Source organism: Sinohyriopsis cumingii, chromosome 3 (genome assembly GCF_028554795.1).
Source record: "Sinohyriopsis cumingii isolate HCF-2022 chromosome 3, ASM2855479v2, whole genome shotgun sequence".
Lineage (NCBI taxonomy): Eukaryota > Metazoa > Mollusca > Bivalvia > Unionida > Unionidae > Sinohyriopsis > Sinohyriopsis cumingii.
In genome coordinates this window covers 131372421-131391802 of record NC_142963.1, presented here as the reverse complement: position 1 = coordinate 131391802, position 19382 = coordinate 131372421, and the positions used below count along the sequence as shown (strand labels likewise).

The 19382-nt window shown below is 34.3% G+C and overlaps 1 protein-coding gene and 1 long non-coding RNA gene across 4 annotated transcripts in view; one reads left to right on the top strand and one right to left on the bottom strand.

Moving 5' to 3' along the window:
* Positions 1-19382, bottom strand: part of LOC149803861 (inositol-pentakisphosphate 2-kinase-like) — a 173566-nt gene that overhangs the window by 139350 nt on the left and 14834 nt on the right. The window contains exon 2 of the mRNA XM_089953675.1: positions 8869-8934. Within this exon, the coding sequence (XP_089809801.1) occupies positions 8869-8934 (66 nt within the window). The remainder of the gene's footprint in view (positions 1-8868; positions 8935-19382) is intronic.
* LOC149803862 (uncharacterized) lies at positions 6357-19123 on the top strand. Of its 3 annotated transcripts, none has more exons than XR_016420267.1 (3): positions 6357-6773; positions 12999-13163; positions 15949-19123. It is a non-coding gene; the product is annotated as an uncharacterized LOC149803862 (long non-coding RNA). The 3 variants fall into 3 exon arrangements; XR_016420265.1 differs by lacking the exon at positions 6357-6773 and adding an exon at positions 7414-7533; XR_016420266.1 differs by lacking the exon at positions 6357-6773 and adding an exon at positions 11359-11579.

Genomic DNA, 19382 nt, shown 5'->3' with positions numbered 1-19382 from the left:
GTATTGCCTTCACTAACTGATGTTATTAATACCTCTCTCTCATCCGGGGAATTCCCATCATTTTTCAAAGCTGCCATGTAAAGCCTCTGCTGAAGAAACCAACACTAGACCATAACGATTTAAAGAACTACTGCCCAGTTTCTAATCTCCCATTCATATCAAAAATCTTAGAAAAGGTTGTTCTATCCCAGCTTGTATCTCATCTGAATTCAAACAGTCTTTTTAGCAATGTACAATCTGCATATCGCCCTTGCCACAGTACTGAAACTACTCTTCTAAAAGTAGTTAATGACATTCTCTCTGCGCTGGATAGCGGAAAGATTACAGTCCTCACCCTCCTTGATTTGTCTGTAGCATTTGACACAATAGACCATGATATATTACTTCACCGTCTCCAGCATGTATTTGGCATTCATGATACAGCCTTACTGTGGTTCAAGTCCTACTTGGTCAACAGGACACAAATTGTATCTGCAAATGGAATACACTCCAGCCCAGTTGATCTATGTTGCGGTGTTCGACAGGGGTCTGTTCTTGGACCTGTTCTCTTCATTCTATACACTCAGTCACTCTCAAGTGTCATAGATCATCATCCAGTGTCTCACCAATTGTACACTGATGACACCCAAATATACAAATCTAGCCACCCTCAGTATATCTAAACTTGTGCCAAATAATTACAAATACAACAGCAAAATCCACATTCACCTTTCCCTAGATAACTGGTGCACAATGAGATCCAAAACCAATGACCACACTATACGCAAGGACACAAGTTATCAAGGTACCTCCAAAAATGAAGAAAGTGGTACCATCTTGGCCAGACATCGAGAAGACAGAGGACAGTGGAGTATTTGCTTCATAACTGTGATGAGAATAATTGTCAGTAAACAGCTTTTTCTAATGAAATTCTTTGCTTTTCAGTATAAATTAACCCTTTTATTTTCAAGATAACCAATCTCTGAAAGATCATGAAAAACATAACTACATGAAGAGTCACCTCATCATATAACATGTGCACCTCATTGAAAACCTGTAAAACATTCATGTGTTACTGTAGCAGGATCAGATAATTCATTTTATATAATATGCAGTCATCTGTAATTACAATCAAGTCACCAATGTCAATTATTGTCATTCTTTTTTTTTCTACTCCTTTAGTCAATTAGGCAGTCTTGAGCTAGAACTATATGTTCCATTATTTTGTTTCCTCCTGGCAATAGGCTACCCTTATTATTGTTCAAGCTGTTTTGTTCAATTATAGGACAAGCAATAAGCCACTTGCAATTGGTCAGATTGAAATAATATATTTTGTCCATACATTCGTCACTTTGTGATAAACATCAGAGCCAGTTTATTTTCTGAAGTGTTCAGGTTTTAGGATTGAATCTTTGGCAATGTATTTCCAACTGTAATGGATATTTGAAGGCATAGATTACATGGAGGTTAGTACTTCTTATTTTCTGAATTTCTTATTTTATCAGCACTGATGTTTTCTTCATGCTACCCAGTATGATTTTTTCTTGATTCATTTTAGATTATTTTTTCCGATTCAGCTAGAAGCTGTTAAGGATGAAATTTATGATCGCTTTCATACTTGTGATATTTTAGTGATGTTGCTCACAACAGAGTAGTAACCTGTGGAGAAATTATATTAATGAATAAGACTGAATGCAAATAAATATATTTTAAATTTAGTTGATTTTTGATCTTAAAATCTGTCATATATTGTGCAGTAAAGGAGTGAAAAGGGAAAATGTTTTTCCTTTAATTGATCACTTTCAATATTCATGTCCATAAGCTGCAAGTGTACTTCTATAATAAACATATTTAAATGTATAGTAATTATTCTTAATTTCTTTGCATTCCCAGATGAGAGTTTGGTGATCTGTTTGTGTGTGCTATTCAAAATGTGAACATTGTCCAATATGATAAGGTACCTAGATTTATGATATAATTATACATGTTTGATATATCAGTTTTTATGTACTTAGTATATTACTTCCTGAAATGCATGTTAGTAAAGAATCTTCATATATTCCAATGGAATTACTGTGTGTAGTTTAGCTTAGAGAACACTTAATAGGCTGGAAAAACTACAAAAAATTCATAGTTACTAAAATCATGAACTGACCATCACTTTGGACGTGCATACTGACCAGTTGCATGACCTATGAATCATCTCGTGGGATCCCTGAGGGTACAAGGGATTTAGTGAAATTGGCTATCAATCTGCCTATTCTTATCTGGGCCTACCCTTTTTCTTTCTCTTTCTCTCTCTCCTCTCTCTTTAAAAGCTGTACCATTGTGCATTCATTTTAGTTTTTCCTTCTCTATCTACATGTAAATCGATAATTAATCAATGAGAGATATTAAGTTATTCTTAATGAATGTATTGGAAAATGGAACAATATGTACATGCAAAATAGATAGTGTTCTGACCAAGGTATTGTGATACATATTTGTATTCAATGTATTTTGTTATTTTCAGTGTAAAAAGTTTCCTCATGATTTATATTACATTCTGCACAACCTCCCTAATGAACAATGAACCCATTTTCAAACATTAGGTTGATTTACCTGCCTCTATGAACCTGAGATTAGTCCTATACCATTACATCCTTGCTTCTGCAAAACCAAACACGATTCCCTTTGTTCAAAAAGACATTTGCTTTGTGGTAGAAAAAAAAATGTTCATGTTGGAACTCGATTTTCTAAAACACTTTATTAGTAAAATATTCATGCCATGATCTGATTTCAAGTTGTAGTGAAACTCCTGCAAATCTGAGTGTCAATTCAGGAATCTTAAGTTCACACAAATTTTTTAACTCGCCTCTCTGAAATGAACTGTATTTATAAAACAAAGCTTTGAATTCATGGGTACTCCTTTTGATTGGTTACCCTTCCTCTATTTGTGAATGACTAAGACCATTTAGGATAGTTTCATTATTACTAATACAATGATAATTATAACAGTATGCAAGTGATCAACTGAAATGAACTGACCCAACTAACAACTGTAGCCACTAGCTCTTGCAAAGGTAAGATATGCATGCCTTGCAACTATTTTAAAATTCCATTATGTGATATTACAATGCAGGTCTGTTATTAATTGAGTGTAACAATGCAACAAATACATCTGCAAATTGGAAATCAATACAGTCTGTAGTCAATCTGATTATCAAACTCAAAGAAACACATGTGGACATAGCTGTGAGAGTAGACTGACGTTTTACATGTTTGACTAAGAGGGAATATCACATTTATCATGATTACAATGCAACTGAATTAAAATATACAACTACAAAACTTATTTCATTGCTATTTATTTCTTAATATGTTGTCACCAATAGTGACATTTTCAATTATTGAAATTTTTATCAAAGATTGCTAATGATAGTGTTAACTGAGAATTTTTGGGTTAAAAAGTATAGGTTGAATCAGACTCCAGGAATGCTTATAATTTTGTAACTGTACCAGTAAAAGGTACTAATACTGCTTGTATACACAGCAAATGCCATGCTAGTGTGGTCAGCCTTGAATCGTCATATTGGTTTGCTTTCCACCACTCAAAAGGATACATTTTCATACCGACTGTTCTTTCTTTGTGGTGCAAATCAACTTTCTCCATGGCAGCTGAAGGAACACCAAAAGTGCTTCACAGTCATTATCATCAATGTACAGACCAAGCACAAATAAATTATCATCTTGCTGAAGCTACTACCATTTGCTATAGTAATATTCACCTGTATTAGCCCTAAGATTTTGCAACCTAACATGCAGTTGCTAAGAACCTTCCCATGACTGTTTGTTCATTTAAAACTTCAATCCTGAACACTGCTCACGCATGACAATTCATTATTTTCTGACAGAATCGAAGAGACTGATATGTGGCTCACGAAAAGTGCCCATCATAGCCAAATATTTGTTACTGTCATCAACTCATTGCTTCTGATGTTAAATCTCCTCAAGACTGGAAAATCAATACTTGCAGTTCCATGTTATCTGAGATCCATGTTTTCTTACCCTCACTTCACACACATAAATCTGTGATTCCACTACCAGACATCCTAGCATACGATAGACCTGCATTTCCTGTGGGATGCCTCACTTTGTGAACGGGCAACCTAGTGACTTCCAAAATGTATACACTCGTCAATATGGGTTAACATCGTATTAATACTTACGCAGCCATCCTGTCAGTATCATAATTAACTCTTTGCCTTAGGCAAAAAATAAATGTGTGGTTCCAGTAACCCAACCCAGTCACCTGTCAACATTTTATTAAAATGGGAAAAAAATAAAATGGTACACACCTAGCCCCATTTTTTACCCGAGAACCACTAATTTTTTTGCAGAAGAAGACAGTGATACTGGATTTCATTTTTGATCACTGAAATTGTTTAGAGAACAATAATAAAATACTTAAGTAGTCATTCAATCACATTTCTGGGTAAGAATTAGAAACATTAAAGACCAATCATTTACCTTTAGAGGGGAGGGGGATGTCCATCCACCAAATAGTTAGAAAAAATATTCATGCTCAGATTTGTTGAAAAAAGAATTGATTCTGATGCATTAAATTTGTTGAAAAACAATCAACTATTGAGGTAACGAGAAAATCTCAGCCACCACCCGAACATTAAATGATCAGAGCCTAACCAGTATGTATGCAGTTTCAGTTTCATGGACAGCATGCATGTTCTGTCAATATTTAATAATTTTGTTTATTTAACACCTGCTTTTATTTCATTTCCAAGCAACATATTGAAAACAAAGACTGATTCTTATTGCCCATATTCGTAAACAGATGAGTTTTCACACACAGCTATGTGTGTCTCAAGCATCAGCCTAAATGAAATCTCTCATGATTTCTGTCAGACCCAGAATAAAGACAGTCACCTAGTGAGGGTGATGCAAGTTACGCTGCAAAAAGCCATCATGTGGCTAAAGGTATCAAAAAGTTTGCGTTGTTTATAACAAACTGACATTGTTGGAAGTGTCTGATTGCGAACATGGTCATTTGGACTCAAAACAATTCGAAATAAAGGTGTGGACATGTGTATGAAAGGAAAATGTTGATGTCCAAATCAGCCTCAGTATAGCTGATAATAATTGCAGCTTTCCAGAGTTTTCAGGCAAAATATGAAACTTTAAAGCTATCTGCACAAATGTAATAAACATTTAATTCAGATTTAGGCTGAATAATTTCTTTGTAGTCCATATCAAGTTTACATTGGAAAATATGTGAACAAAAACAAGCTGGATAATAAAAAAAATTAAAAATCAGTACTGACCTTCCTACCCATAACCCACCCATCCCCCTTAGAGGAACCGCACATTTTCTGTTTTGGCCTCGTGACACTCAAACCATAAGATATGCTGATACCTATACGGATCACCAACCAATACTATCACTGCAGTGCTAAAAAAATCTGATAGTCCCACATCCAGGGTCACTATAATTTCAGATCAGACCCCTCCTGTATTCTACATGAGGTGCCTGTTGGGCATACCAAAAAGAAAAAGAAAAATCTGCCTCAAATAACTCTGATCACGCTGATAAAATATGGAAATGTGATGTCAAAAGATAAGTAATTTATGAATATTTATCCCCATGTTCCCATCTGATGATCATCTACTTGTGACAGATTTATTGAAAGCTGTAAACTTTGTGCACAAAATGAAGCATGTGACTTATGAAAGAGGAACTGGTTGCCTGGGTTACCTATAATTAGCACTCACTTGGCTTAAACCTATATGTGATTCAACCAGAAGTAGGACAAAATACCATTTTAGATACTTATGTGCATTATAGAAACCAGCCAGAATCAGTCTACAGTAGTTGGTGCCAGAAATGCTCCAAGAGTCTATGCAACCAGTGCAATGTTGCATGGCCAAGTAAGGATATTAAGGCTAGCACATTTACACAAGTGAAGAAATTATATTACTTTATTGTTATAATCTGGAGGGTTATGGCTAAATGCAGGATGTTTTTGAGGTATAATAAGTAATCAAGAGATCATATTTGGTCCATGATGACTTTCAAGACTTTGATTAAAAATTGGCCATCCTTTGGTGGAAATGAGATTTAATGAAACTAAAAACTTGTTTTGGCATAAACACTTACCCAAGTATTTTGATTTTTTAATTTTGTTATGGTCTTATTTAATTGCTGTTGCATTGTTCAAGCTGTTTAATGAATAATAATTTATCTGTCCCTGCTCACACTTACACTATTCAAGTCTAATGCAACCGTGGTTAACATATTAAGTGGCACATATGAACGTCAAAAGTGTAAAGAGAAACTATAAGTATGACACGCTTCTGATGCTAATGAACATAAACACTGAATATCCAATGAGCAAGGACAGCACAATTAGACAATGGCTGGACTCAGCGAAACGTTGCTTTATGTGAAATATTTTTAGATCTGAATTAACACATAAATCAATTTTATATGATTTTATTTTTATCTTTTCATATTTGATGTACAGCAACTGCAATGTGTGACAAATAAAAGTAAAGAGGGCAACTCTGGACTTGTGGAAACTGAAGTCTGGGCTTGTGGAAAATGAGTCAGAGTGTGTGATTATTTTGACGTCACCAAAACTGGGCCTGTGTCTAGAGGAAGTTTTCTTTGAGTACTGCAAAAGCAAAGATAAAAGCATCATGCAAACAACAAGCACAATGGCACCCTGATGGAGTTTTAGGCCTGATCTCCATCACCTGCATTACAGCCACTATATATCATATAGATTATTCATCATAAGGTAAACACTTTCAACCATTTTTCATGAACATATAAGCTGGCACAAAAATATTAAAACTAATTTTATATCATATGCTCTGCTCCGCTATTGAGTAAGGCATGTCTGCTCTAGTGATAGGTCAATTGTACCATACAGGCCATGGTTACTCAGGCCATGGTTACTCAGGCCATGGTTACTATATAGCACAACTGCATGCTGTTGGATTTTCTTAATGTTGGAAAGTTGTTTCATACATATACAAAGTTTAAATAATGTACTGCCTGGATCCTCTTTTAACTTCTAAATCTGTGCCTAGCTGGTGAGCAAACAATTTAACTATCCAAGCTAAAAGTGGCTAAAATTAAAGACAGCTGGACAGTGCAAATTCTTAACACAATTTCAGAAACATTTTAGACAATGGTATCTTCAAGCAAAACTGACTCTTAACAAGTTTTGTAAGGTTTGCTATGTCTTAAACGCATTAAATGCCTTTACTAAAAACTGCAGGGTTCCTACTTATACTATCAACATCATGGCAAGAGAAATATCCTCAAAACCAGTTCTGCCATTTTTGTCTCTTAAAATAGAATACTTTTGTGGTTTACATATCGACTCAAGCATATCTAAGATGATTATATAATGCAACTTAAAATGGCTTAGGAACAGGTATTCTCACTTTCCTTTTTGCAAGGGCTCTCGGTCACTGGCAAAATGAGAAAACAAGGTGCATAACAGAACTGAAACAGCCAAGTTCACCAAATTGTGTATATGCAGTCACATAGTAAGTAGTTTTTGCTACTGTCAAGTGTATGGCTGCTTGACAATTCTTTGTTAATAATTAGAAATTTTGGTCCAACATACACAAATATTTTCTGTATGATTTGTAAGTGGTTGTATACAATGATTTTGGGAAAGGCACCTTTCTCCCATTTCTTCAGCATGATGGAACCAATAATGTTAAAAATGCAATACATTTTATTTTATTTTTTAAAAAATTCCACTCCTTGGCAATTAGAAATATAATAATGTACTAATATATTGAAGCAAAAGGGACTGACAGAGGCTATTTGCTTGAAAAGAGTGAATAATGGTTATATTTCAACAAGTGGGTGAAGATACTCATGTTTCCAAATCTTGAGATGAAATATATTTATTACACCCTCATAGCAAGACAATTTTCTTTATTTTTTAAACTCAAACATATTGACTGTAATGTATCACAGTATATTGAAGATTTTCTATCAGATCCCGCAGGATGGGTTTACCATTTAAGTTCTGCTGTGTTTGGTCATTATTCACACAGAAAATATAAACAGTAACATAATTCTTCTACCCAATTCAAAGTAAAATAGCACATTACAGAAAAAAATATTCAGCACTTTTGGGGATTTGAAACTGAGTTGTCTTTAACTGGAGCCTGCCATATTTACCACTTGACTATGTAAGGCTCTAACTGAAACCCAGGAAATCTAGGTCTGTCTATTTAGGAAATTAGTGGAACCTGGCTTAAATACATATAAAAGCTTTCATAGCAATTGTTCAGCATAACTTTACATCAGTGCACTGTCTTTTTTCAAAGTGAATTACTGTATGCATGAATACAGGTTTTAAAATGAGTTTTGAACTTTTCTCCAATTTTGTTTAAATTTTGTGGTTAAAAATCTATCTTTGTAATTTATCTTTCTTGTGAAATGTTGGAAAACATTTTTCCAGCTAACCTATTTTTAACCTTTGATGATGAGTTAATACTAGTAAATTACAATGACAGCAGTATGAAAAACTATTTTCCAGCTAACCTATTTTTAATCTTTGATGATGAGTTAATACTAGTAAGTTACAATGACAGCAGTATGAAAAAAAAAACATTTTCCAGCTAACCTATTTTTAACCTTTGATGATGAGTTAATACTAGTAAACTACAATGACAGCAGTATGAAAAAACAATTTTATAGCTAACCTATTTTTAACCCTTGATGATGAATTAATACTAGTTAACTACAATGACAGCAGTATGAAAAAACAATTTTACAGCTAACCTATTTTTAACCCTTGATGATGAGTTAATACTAGTAAATTACAATGACAGCAGTATTAAAAAACAATTTTGCATTCTCACCTGGGCATCTGGGCACTTTTCTTTCCCCCAGTGATTTTTCTTGGGAAACCTGTAAACACTCTTTTCCTGTAAAGAAAGTGAAAAAAAATGGGAATAATTGTCACATTAATTTCTTATTTCAAACAAAAAATTTGGAGAAATTAAAAAATTGTATGACTTTCTTGTTTCCTGTGATACTGCCAACACGATTTAACTGTAAGTGACTCTGTAAGTAAAAAGTAATAGCATGTTGACCGCTATGAGGTGCGGCATATGCAAGATTGGAGAAAGAAGAGAAAAGGGGGGGGGCAGGGGCCTCAAAAGGATTTTTTAAGTTGCAGTCCAGGACTACTCCCTTAGAAAAAGCTGCAGTTCCAGCTCTAAAACAAGAAATCCCAAGAACGCTAACTTTTTTTCCATCCAATATTTCAGAATGTGTACACTGCTAAGTCACCCCATTATATGTCATTGGATTGCCAGTATTCATTCATTGTGAAATATTCAGAATTAGGTCAAAAAGCAAACTATGTATGGTTCTGGTTACCCAACAAACCCTATTTTTCCTGCTAAACCTGTATTTCGTTTGGAAAAAAATTAAGAAAACAAGAGTAAATGTGCAATAAAATCAACAATCAATGGGTTGTACTATTAAAGTTTATTCAGGATGCAAATGATAAGTTTTCTAGCAAATGCTTCATTAAAGCCAGTCCAGAAAAAAACAAAACACATCATCAATATTTTCACCATAACATGAACCACACCTTTTTATTTTATTTAGCCTTAAAATAAATGAATGAAAAATTAAGATAGCTGATAACAAGATAATTTTTATTGTCTGTGATCTTACAACTATAACAATTCACAATGCCTTTGCCATTCCTTAATTTTGTGTCCTCTAGAATGAATCAAAGAAGAAATTACAACCTATGCTACATTAATTTATTTCATTAGATTAATTCCACTCAAGATCAATAAATTTTCCAAGGCACAGGAAATAGAAACAAATGATAATATTCCATTCACTTTTTTTATTTCATCTTCTATCAACAAAGCACACTACATTTGCTTTTTTTTTCTTAAACACACTTTAACATATTTCTCCACAGCAGGTTTATTATCAAAATATTGAGTCTCTGGGCCTGGTGTTCCTTGGATTGCCATTGCATTTTTCAGACATGACACCACATGCATAAATCTATTAATGTTTAGTGTTGTCTCACTTTTATGGGACAGTTGTGTTCCATGTTCCAAGCCATGAATCTTTCAGGGTCTTTGGTGTTCATTTTCTTTACTTTGGTTCTTTACTTTGGTGTTCATTTTCTTTATCAATACTAGGTGATTCTACTAGTCCCATGTTTATTTGCAGCCTTGAACTGGGCACCACAGGTGATCATACAACTGCTTACGATTTACTTCTACATGTGAGATGTTCTATGCATGTTTTTTTTAATGTTTTTCTAATTTCATGGTGTTTGTTTTTGTAATATAATTATGTTTTTTATCTTATAGGTGTTGTCTAATGTTGTAAAGCGCTTAGAGCTTCTAAAGATTAGGCGCTATACAAAGTCCTCATTATTATTATTATTTCATATAATAATAACATGTTTATCATTATCTTATATATGGTACATGCATGTGTGCATAGGTAAATTGTACACAACTATGAGCCCCTGTAGCTGGCACCAAAATAATGATGTAAAATAATAGAATAATAGCTGAATCATCAGAACAGTACATTTGATAATCACTTTAAACGAGTCATTATATGACACAAAACCTGACTATATAGCATGATTTATGGTGCTTAATATGGTAGACCATATTAATCTGACAAACAAGCACCAAAATCTTCACCCTATTTTCCTAAAAACAGTATACAATAAAATGCAAATGTCCAAATATCATGTAAGGAATTATAATGAGGAATTAAACTGCTGAGTAATGTTTATCAACAGATTTGTCAAATCACACATGACATGTGTATGTGTAATTAATCCTTTTTAATATTATCATCATTTGGAACTGACAGATTACCTGGTGACTAAATTCCTTTGCTAATCTATGCAGCTTCACCGAATCACAATACAATTTTTTAAATTTTGTTTGATAGCTCTCACACTGCATGATTGATACCTCTGGAACTGACAATAGAAAATTCTGCTGTAAAAAAAAGACACTTGCATAATGAGGACTTCACTGTTGTCATGCATCCAAAGCTAAAATGGATTCTACTTTTACGCAAATTTTGGATTCCCAGAAAACCCTGAAATTTAAACGGTGGCAAAGTTCCATGGTTGTGGCATAACAGATACTAACCACTTAACTTGTTGGATCCTGAAGTCTTCCAGAGTGTCTGCACAACAGAATCATTTACTACATGACTTAATTATGCTAAGGCCTAAAACAATGTGTGCATATCCCATTTCATGCCAAATATTAACGTGGGTTGATAGTCATCTTTCCCTCCTCCATTAACTAAAAGTGAACTGTTCATTTTGTTGTTGTTTTGGGTTTAATGCCATTTTTCAGCACATGATAGGCAATACATAGCAGCCATTATATTTAGTGGAGGAAGAACCTGGGAAAACCCCAGTAAGAACCACCTACCCACAAGAAGCTAATGGCAAGCTTTGCCTCATATCATTTGTGTTTAAAACAAGAAACTGCAAATACTGGATGCAGACAACACAACTTTTACTGAAATAGACTATTCTAGAAACCAAAAAGGGACAGTAAGTAGTCTGCCTGCTTGTTTACATTTAGTTGAAATGCAAATAAGCAGAAAATATTAAGGATCTCCTGGCTATAATCTGATTAGAAATTAGAAATTGTTGAGTAAAATGGCTAAGATTTGTGCAATTTTTACATCCTTGATGCTTTTTGTTTATAAAATCAGTACGGGGGGGGGGGGGGGGGGGGGGGGTACAAACAGGAGAGTGTGTGAATACTACAATTAGAACCAGTCTGTAAATGTGTTAACATAAAATAATTGAAATACCAGCTGTGAAGGCCATGTCTGGTGATAATGTGAAGTAAAAATAAAATTATCATTCAAACACAATCCTATCATTAGCTAAAATGAGACAGAGAAAAGGTTCTACTTGTGCACTGTCATATTGTAGACCAGCTTCATTTAGGAACCCTAATAATGAAAATAGCCACTTTATTCCTTAGGGGTAGAATGAATAACAAGTTAAAGCATGTCTAGTTTTTACAAAATACCATGGCTAATGTGATTTATCAGCAGTATACATCAAGGATAGTTCTACACTGAGATAAGGTTTGGTCTTGAGAACTTAGAAATTTACATATACTGAATTTTCAATATTATGACGTTTTCAAAGGTTCATTACAGGAGCCGAATTAGTACCAATTATCCTATAGAGAACAACAGGCTTACAGTGGTTCCACATGTGCATCCTTAATTAGGTTACAATTTCTGCAATATTCTCGTTCCATTTGTGCAGATCTTTCAAAAGTTTTGGGATGACGAGTCTTGTACTATGTGCTTGAAACTCAGTCACCAGCCTACTTTTGAAAGTCCCTGGCATAAACTCTCAAGTCCCTAACTTTCAAAGTGATAAAAAGGAAAATGAAAAAGTACATGAACATTATTTCATGACATAGGCATCTGGATTCAATTTTCAGCCTTCTGTCGTACTGCACTGTATAATCTGCTAACTAGTTTTAAAAGTTTACTTTTTACTATTCTTTGACTTACATGTAACAAATTATGTTTGGCATTATGGCTATCTATGTAGTCAATCCCAGGATGCGTATCCAATATTCTGATTAACTTACTCACTACTTATAGGTTACTGCATTTGTATGGGAAAATACGAACCTTTTATTATATGCTCATTTTGTTTAACTACCTTAGAAAGCATATAATAAAAGACATTAGAAGAAACAATGTAACTGAATTTATGCTTTATTCCAAAATAAATTCATCAATACACAATAACAATATTCATAAGCACATAGCTCTGCCCAGAGACCTTTTAACTTGGTCACACATTCTACATCATTTTCAAAAAAGAATTATCATTCTGGTCTACTTAAAAATGAAACGAAGAGTCATATTCTGAATAAATGTGCATGGATTTTGTTTCTATGTTAATCCAACTCAATTCCATATTTCTGATTTTCAGGGACTGGATTATAGGGTCAAGGAGAATGGACTTCAGCTGGAAATGTACATTACTCAAAATACCAGTACAGCTTCAGTGTGTATCAGGTTTTAAAGGACATGCTGCTCAGATCTGAAGAAGTAAACTAAGAAAGTACATTTTAAGGAAATTTCAGGAAGCATAAATGTAAGTACATATATATTTATTACCAGTCTTATTACCAGCTAAAGAAAATGTTTATGTCCTGTCACATGCAGCTCGCTGATGGAGGGCCCCCAGCTACGACCTTCTATCACAAGCCTAAAATTATATCAAAATAGTTACATGGTGCAAAAACTGAAAAGCAGCTTTTGTGTGAAACTCCATTTACCCAGTAGGAATAATACTTTTTCGTCGTCTTGGAGTATTCGCCCTAAGGCTTAGTTTACCACCAAAACCTTCAGTTGCATTTTTTTCTCAAATCTAGTATTTTAACAGACTTGTAGAATGGTATATCTCTGATAGATATGCGATAGCCCATGGCATGAATATGCTTTTCTTATGATGGTACATTTTTTGTAGACCCTACAGAGCACTTGTCATAGTCTTAACCATTCTCCTAATTAACTGTTGCAATGATCAGAATGGCATTTTCAATTACTGTGACTCTCATGCTTGTTGTTGACATTGTGAATATCACATTCATTCATATGCTTCTTTGAAAGTTTTGTTCCAGACTTAGTGAACTCGTCCACTGGAATAGGTCTGTAACCTATTTTACATAGCAAGCCACTTTTTCCCGGATTAATTACAAAATGAATGAACGCATGCCACCTGTAAGAGTGTGTTGTGATGTGATTTGGATTTTTAACATAGCTTTAACAATCTTTCAGTCATATCGCTACGATATCTGCAATGTGGCAGTTTATAGTGATGTCTAGCACTGGGGCATCATGCCGCAGACATGTAGCATGATGTCCCACCCAGTCACATTAAGAGAGTAACACTGTTAAAATTGAGATTTTTGGCTGTCCTTCACATGCACCACAAAACCTTCTGACGTGCAACCTTGTGGCATGCATACTGTATGCTGCCGACCCCTGCACTATACAATCTTTAGGCACAAGTGCCATGCATGTGCATGCAATATGGTGTTATAAAAAAATATGGAATGATTTTGACAATGTAAACTTAACGGATACAAAAATGAGCATATAATAAATCATTGTACAGAACTGTCATTTTTCATGCTAATTTCGAATTTTGTTTTTTGTGTGTAGTACATCAACTCCCAACAATTCTCTAAGGTCTCTAACAACCATCAACAATATTCTCTAAGTTCTCATGTCTGTAGCAATTTTTATCAGCATCCATCACAGTAGTCAAGATGAAGTCAGCATTAAATATATATTAAGATTTCGATTTCCTAGACTGTCTTCACTTGTACTCACCATCGTCTATTTTTTTTATACCTTTAATTAGCATTTGTGTCATTTTCATCCCAAAGTCCGTTTCCCAAAAAAATGAAAACAAGATTTTGCTAACTCATTTTCGAGTCAAACTACTTTTCTGCATTTCTTCAAAACATGTACAGTATATTTATAGTGCAGTGACGTAGTCTAAATTACACAGCAGGAATTAATTAAATTAGGGGTGCAGAAACCCATTGTCTGTATCGTCCAGCTGGAAATTTGTTTTTAGGGATGAGCCGTTACTTGTCTGTACACAAGTATATTGTGACCTGTAACTTGAAAGAGTTCGGGTTTTTCTATGTTTAGACGAAAAATTTAGTACAGTAGGTTAGTATATGACAGCATTTTTGATCTTACCACAATACTTACCATGGTATACAGCAACTATATTAGGGACCAACAATTTAATGTCCTTGGTATTGAAACTTGTTTGATTCATTTTCTGTCTTTCATTAATTGGAAAATTAGTTTGCTCTGATTTGCAGCAAAATAACATCTTTTTATATCCATTAAGGTATTCGGAGAAAAAAATTGTTTTGACATAATGGAAAAGAAAATATTTCAGCTCAAAGGAAAATCATGATTGAATTTGCAATCTAAAAGCTGTAACTAAAGTAGAACAGTTAAGCTTACACTATGGCTGATATTGTTAAATATATTTTGCTGACATTCAAAAGCCTAATGATGAAAATCAAAGTGTTGATACTAAAGCCAACAATTTACTAGCTACACTAAAGGGAGACAAAAACATAAAACACCTTCTCATCAAACAAGAAAATATTCAGTGGACACTACACAAAGTCCTGACAGGAAACAAAAATCAGGATGTTTCCCAGCCATACAAAGGAATACCGGTACATACATTTAACACATTCACATATGCAAGTAAATAATTATCACATGATCAGGGGTGGGGAAGGGAGGGTAACTGTACATTTTTTCCAAAAGTTGGAAAATTACCCATGGTGTATAAATAACCAGGGCTAGGACAAGATATATATTGTGTAGTTCTGTCATCAATCTGTCTGCACTGCTGAAATTTTGATTTTTACTCTTTCGCTTTGAATATTTATAAAATGTATGCAATATATGAAATGATTTAAAATTGCAGTCATATGCAAGTGGATTTGTCTTTATGTCTCTAATGCAACATATGTTTTGGACAAGCAAGTGACCCTTTCTTCATACACCATGCTTACTGAATACACACACTCTACTCCCAAGCAAATTTCACAAAATAACACTACTTAAATACATCCAATATTAGACAGAAACTCATTATTTTACAGTACTTTCAAACTCTGTTTATGTTTTCATTACAAGAAATTACTGGTGCATTGAAGTTAACAGTTAAGCATATATTTTAAACAGTCTCTTTCTAACATGCAGACTAGATTTTTAAGAAACATTTAGATATTTTTTAACAAGAAAAATCTAAATAAAATTGTTCTGTTTTCTTCTCTTTTTTTACTAACTGATGTGATTTGGATTTTTAACATAGCTTCAACAATTTTTTTCAGCCATTTCGCTACAATGTCTGCAGTGTGGCAGTTTATAGTGATGTCTAGCTATGAGGCATCATGCCTCAGACATGCAGCATGATGTCCCACTCAGTCACATCATCCTGACACCAGGCCAACCAGTCCTAACATTAACCTCTTAATGTTGAATACCAAGCGAGTCAGCCATCAGTACCATTTTTATAAGTCTTTGGTATGAGTCAGCAGGGGATCGAACCCACAACCTCCTGCATCTGAGGTGGATGCACTAACAACTATGCCAACAGAGTGGTCTACTTACTACCTGAAGAGCAACAAGAATTGAAGATGAAAATAAGCATACAATTCACAATGTGTCCCATTATGAAAAGTCTCAACAACAAGAAATAATGTAACATTTTCAAGACAACTACTCCTCTCTGTAGTATGTCTGTCTAGCTTTATGTTGCAAATGTTTGTTTTATCCTCAGATTTGATTCCTGTGTAATTTTAATAAACAAATTTCAAGTCAAATCCCTGCGCTTAAACTTGCTCCTAAAATAAACAGAATTTCATAGACCCATGAAACTAAAAAGTCTTTCAGGTAAATATAGTGTTTTCAATTATTTACATTGTGGAATGTAAACACTGAGAATTACACATGGATTAAAGTTTTCTCCAAATTTGGGTTATTTCTAACAGGCTTAAATCATGACTTGACTCCCCAAGTCTTTCTTACTTTGGATTTTTTTTAGATATTCATTTGTAATATCTGCCATTAATGTTACAGATACAACCATTTTGTAAAAAGAAAGGTAACTGTTGAACTAGTTTGTTATGAATAATGAAAACATGTTCATATAATTTCAGTCATGACAAGATTCCTTGGGAATTTCCATAAATTTCTTACTGATGTAAACTACCGAAATACCACAGTACAGTGAAAATGCAGAATGGTACATTTCACACAAAATATACCTCAGTAAACCATTATACAGCACATCTCTATTTACCAGCAAGTACCATATGGATGTGTTGTATATTAACAAAGTGTTTGCTGAAATTTATTGATTGGGGCTGAAACCAGCCACAGCTTTAATGGATACAACCAATGGAAGTATATGTAGACATTACTGGTTTTGGCAATATCTTTGGATGGTTATTTCAGAATTAATTTCTCTGGTTGGAGGATAGGGCTTTCCCAGTGAATGTTTTTAACCAATCGCTAGATTCCTTGAAACCATTATGCTTGACTACAATGAATTTTCCCAGGAATGCATCTGGATGGCTTGTTTTCCGCTAAGGCTGAATGGTGAAAAGCTGAATGAAAAGTCAGCAAAATAGGATAAAACTAAAATTGACTATGACAGAGAATACAATAAAAAAAAAATAATATGTAAGTTCAATGATTCTGGACTGCATTAGTTTCCTTGGATCATGGCTAACAAAGATTCTGCAATACATGTAAGACATAAGGCTCTAGTGCAAACAAAGCCAGTGGAATGTTTGCAACACCGAAAGGAACTACACCATTAACATACCCAAAAACTGCAAATCACACTACATGTCATCGTTTTCTCATGTTTGAAGTCTACATAAAAATAAGTTGAAATTTCCAGTATATTTTACATATAAATCCACACTGCATGCATCTGAATGGTGCTGCTTCACAAAAGTAAACATTTAGATATTCCTGTCTTCAACAATTTGTTTTATCTATGAAAATAAAGACAAGTAGATCTTTTTATATGTACAAGCAAACTTTTTCAATTTACTTGTCCATGGTAAACTTGATTTTAACAAATTTTCTGCACCTTGATAATAATTATTATTACTATTATCAATGGGGGCCCCGGGTGGCCAAGTGGTCTAAAGCGCTCACCGTTACGGATCACTGCCATCTCACCTCTGTCTGCGCGAGTTCAAGTTTCAGGCTCAGCTAACATTGGTATGTGAGAAAGCCTGCCAGTAGCTTTTCGTGGGTCAGTGGTTCTTCCCAGGGTTTTCCAGAGTTCTTTCTCCACCAATTATACTGGCTGCCATGTATAGCCTATCTTGTGCTGAAAAATGGCGTCAAACCCTACAACAACAACAACTATTATTAATGACTGGACAATACTGTCCAACGCAACTGAGAAAGTTTTGATTTCTTTCATGATTTATACATCACCACTTTAAATGCCTTTAAAACAACAACGTCAGAAGTATCTTTCTTTGTTGGAGTTTCATGTTGACATTTTTAGTGAATTGTAGATTCAGATTAAATAAAACTGTATGATGGAGACATCATTCATCATCAAGTGATACATGAAAGCTCCCATCAGCGGCGTATCAAACTGAATAGATGGACCTAACTCCGGGACCAGCATTTCATTCATGTGCAAAAGTCTGTCTGCATCATCATGTCAGCAGATTTCCTCAAATTAAATATTGTTCTAAAATTTAATACTAATCCTTTTTAACCAAATCACGACAGCTGAATGCTCTGTCATAAAAAAACAAAAAGACAAAAATTACAATTTTCAATGTTAGATAATTGTATCAAATAATTATAGATACATTATAAATTGAGAGAAAACAAATAACATATGGTGCTTTAAATAACGATTACAAACATACATTCGATGATAGGGCCAGCCCAAGTGGTTGAAGTGGTCCCCAAGTTGTCACCTCAAACGATCGAAGCCATCTCAGTGCTCAAAGAAAGTTTTTTTTTATACACACGCAGGGCTGGTGACTTTGATAACCTCACAATCCCTGACTGAAATTCCTCAAACCCAACTCTAATTTACACATGTACAAAATTTCCCCTTTTTTAATACTGTCACACAATGTTGCAATACCTATAATTCGAATATAAATTCAATAGGGTTCAAAGGGGTTTGAAGGTAATGCAAGTATCATTAGCGTTGATCACTACACTCACAAGGGACTGGATGATCCTGGAGTTCAAACTCTTCTTCTCTGCTGGATTCCCTGAGTGAATCCTTTAAACATTCTCAAAAAAGGCAATAATATGTAATAACTTTTGTTCTTGTACGCATCTTGCATCCCTTTGATTTACCTATAATGGGCTGTTCCACTTACTGATCTTACAAATGCAAATTAGGACAATGAGCTCACCATTTACAGCCTTCTCACTAGCTATTGTCAGCCAGTTAAGTAATATGTAAAATGGTGGTTTATACTGGACCTCTTTGCATTTAACTGCTGTTATTTAAACTGCCCAAGGGACAGTTTTATATCAGCTCCAATCACGACTGTTTTTTACCATTTATAAATGGAACATGTAACAGGTATATAAAGAAAGTGGTCCTTTTTTTCTTGTGGAAAATTACTAAAACGTGTGTTTTCTCGAAACATGACTGTGTCAAAGGGTTTTGGAGTACAAAATCATATTTTTGGCATGAAACACTGTGCTACAACTTGATTAAAATCAGATCTCATTTTCAAGTAGGACAGTGGTGTCTTATGTC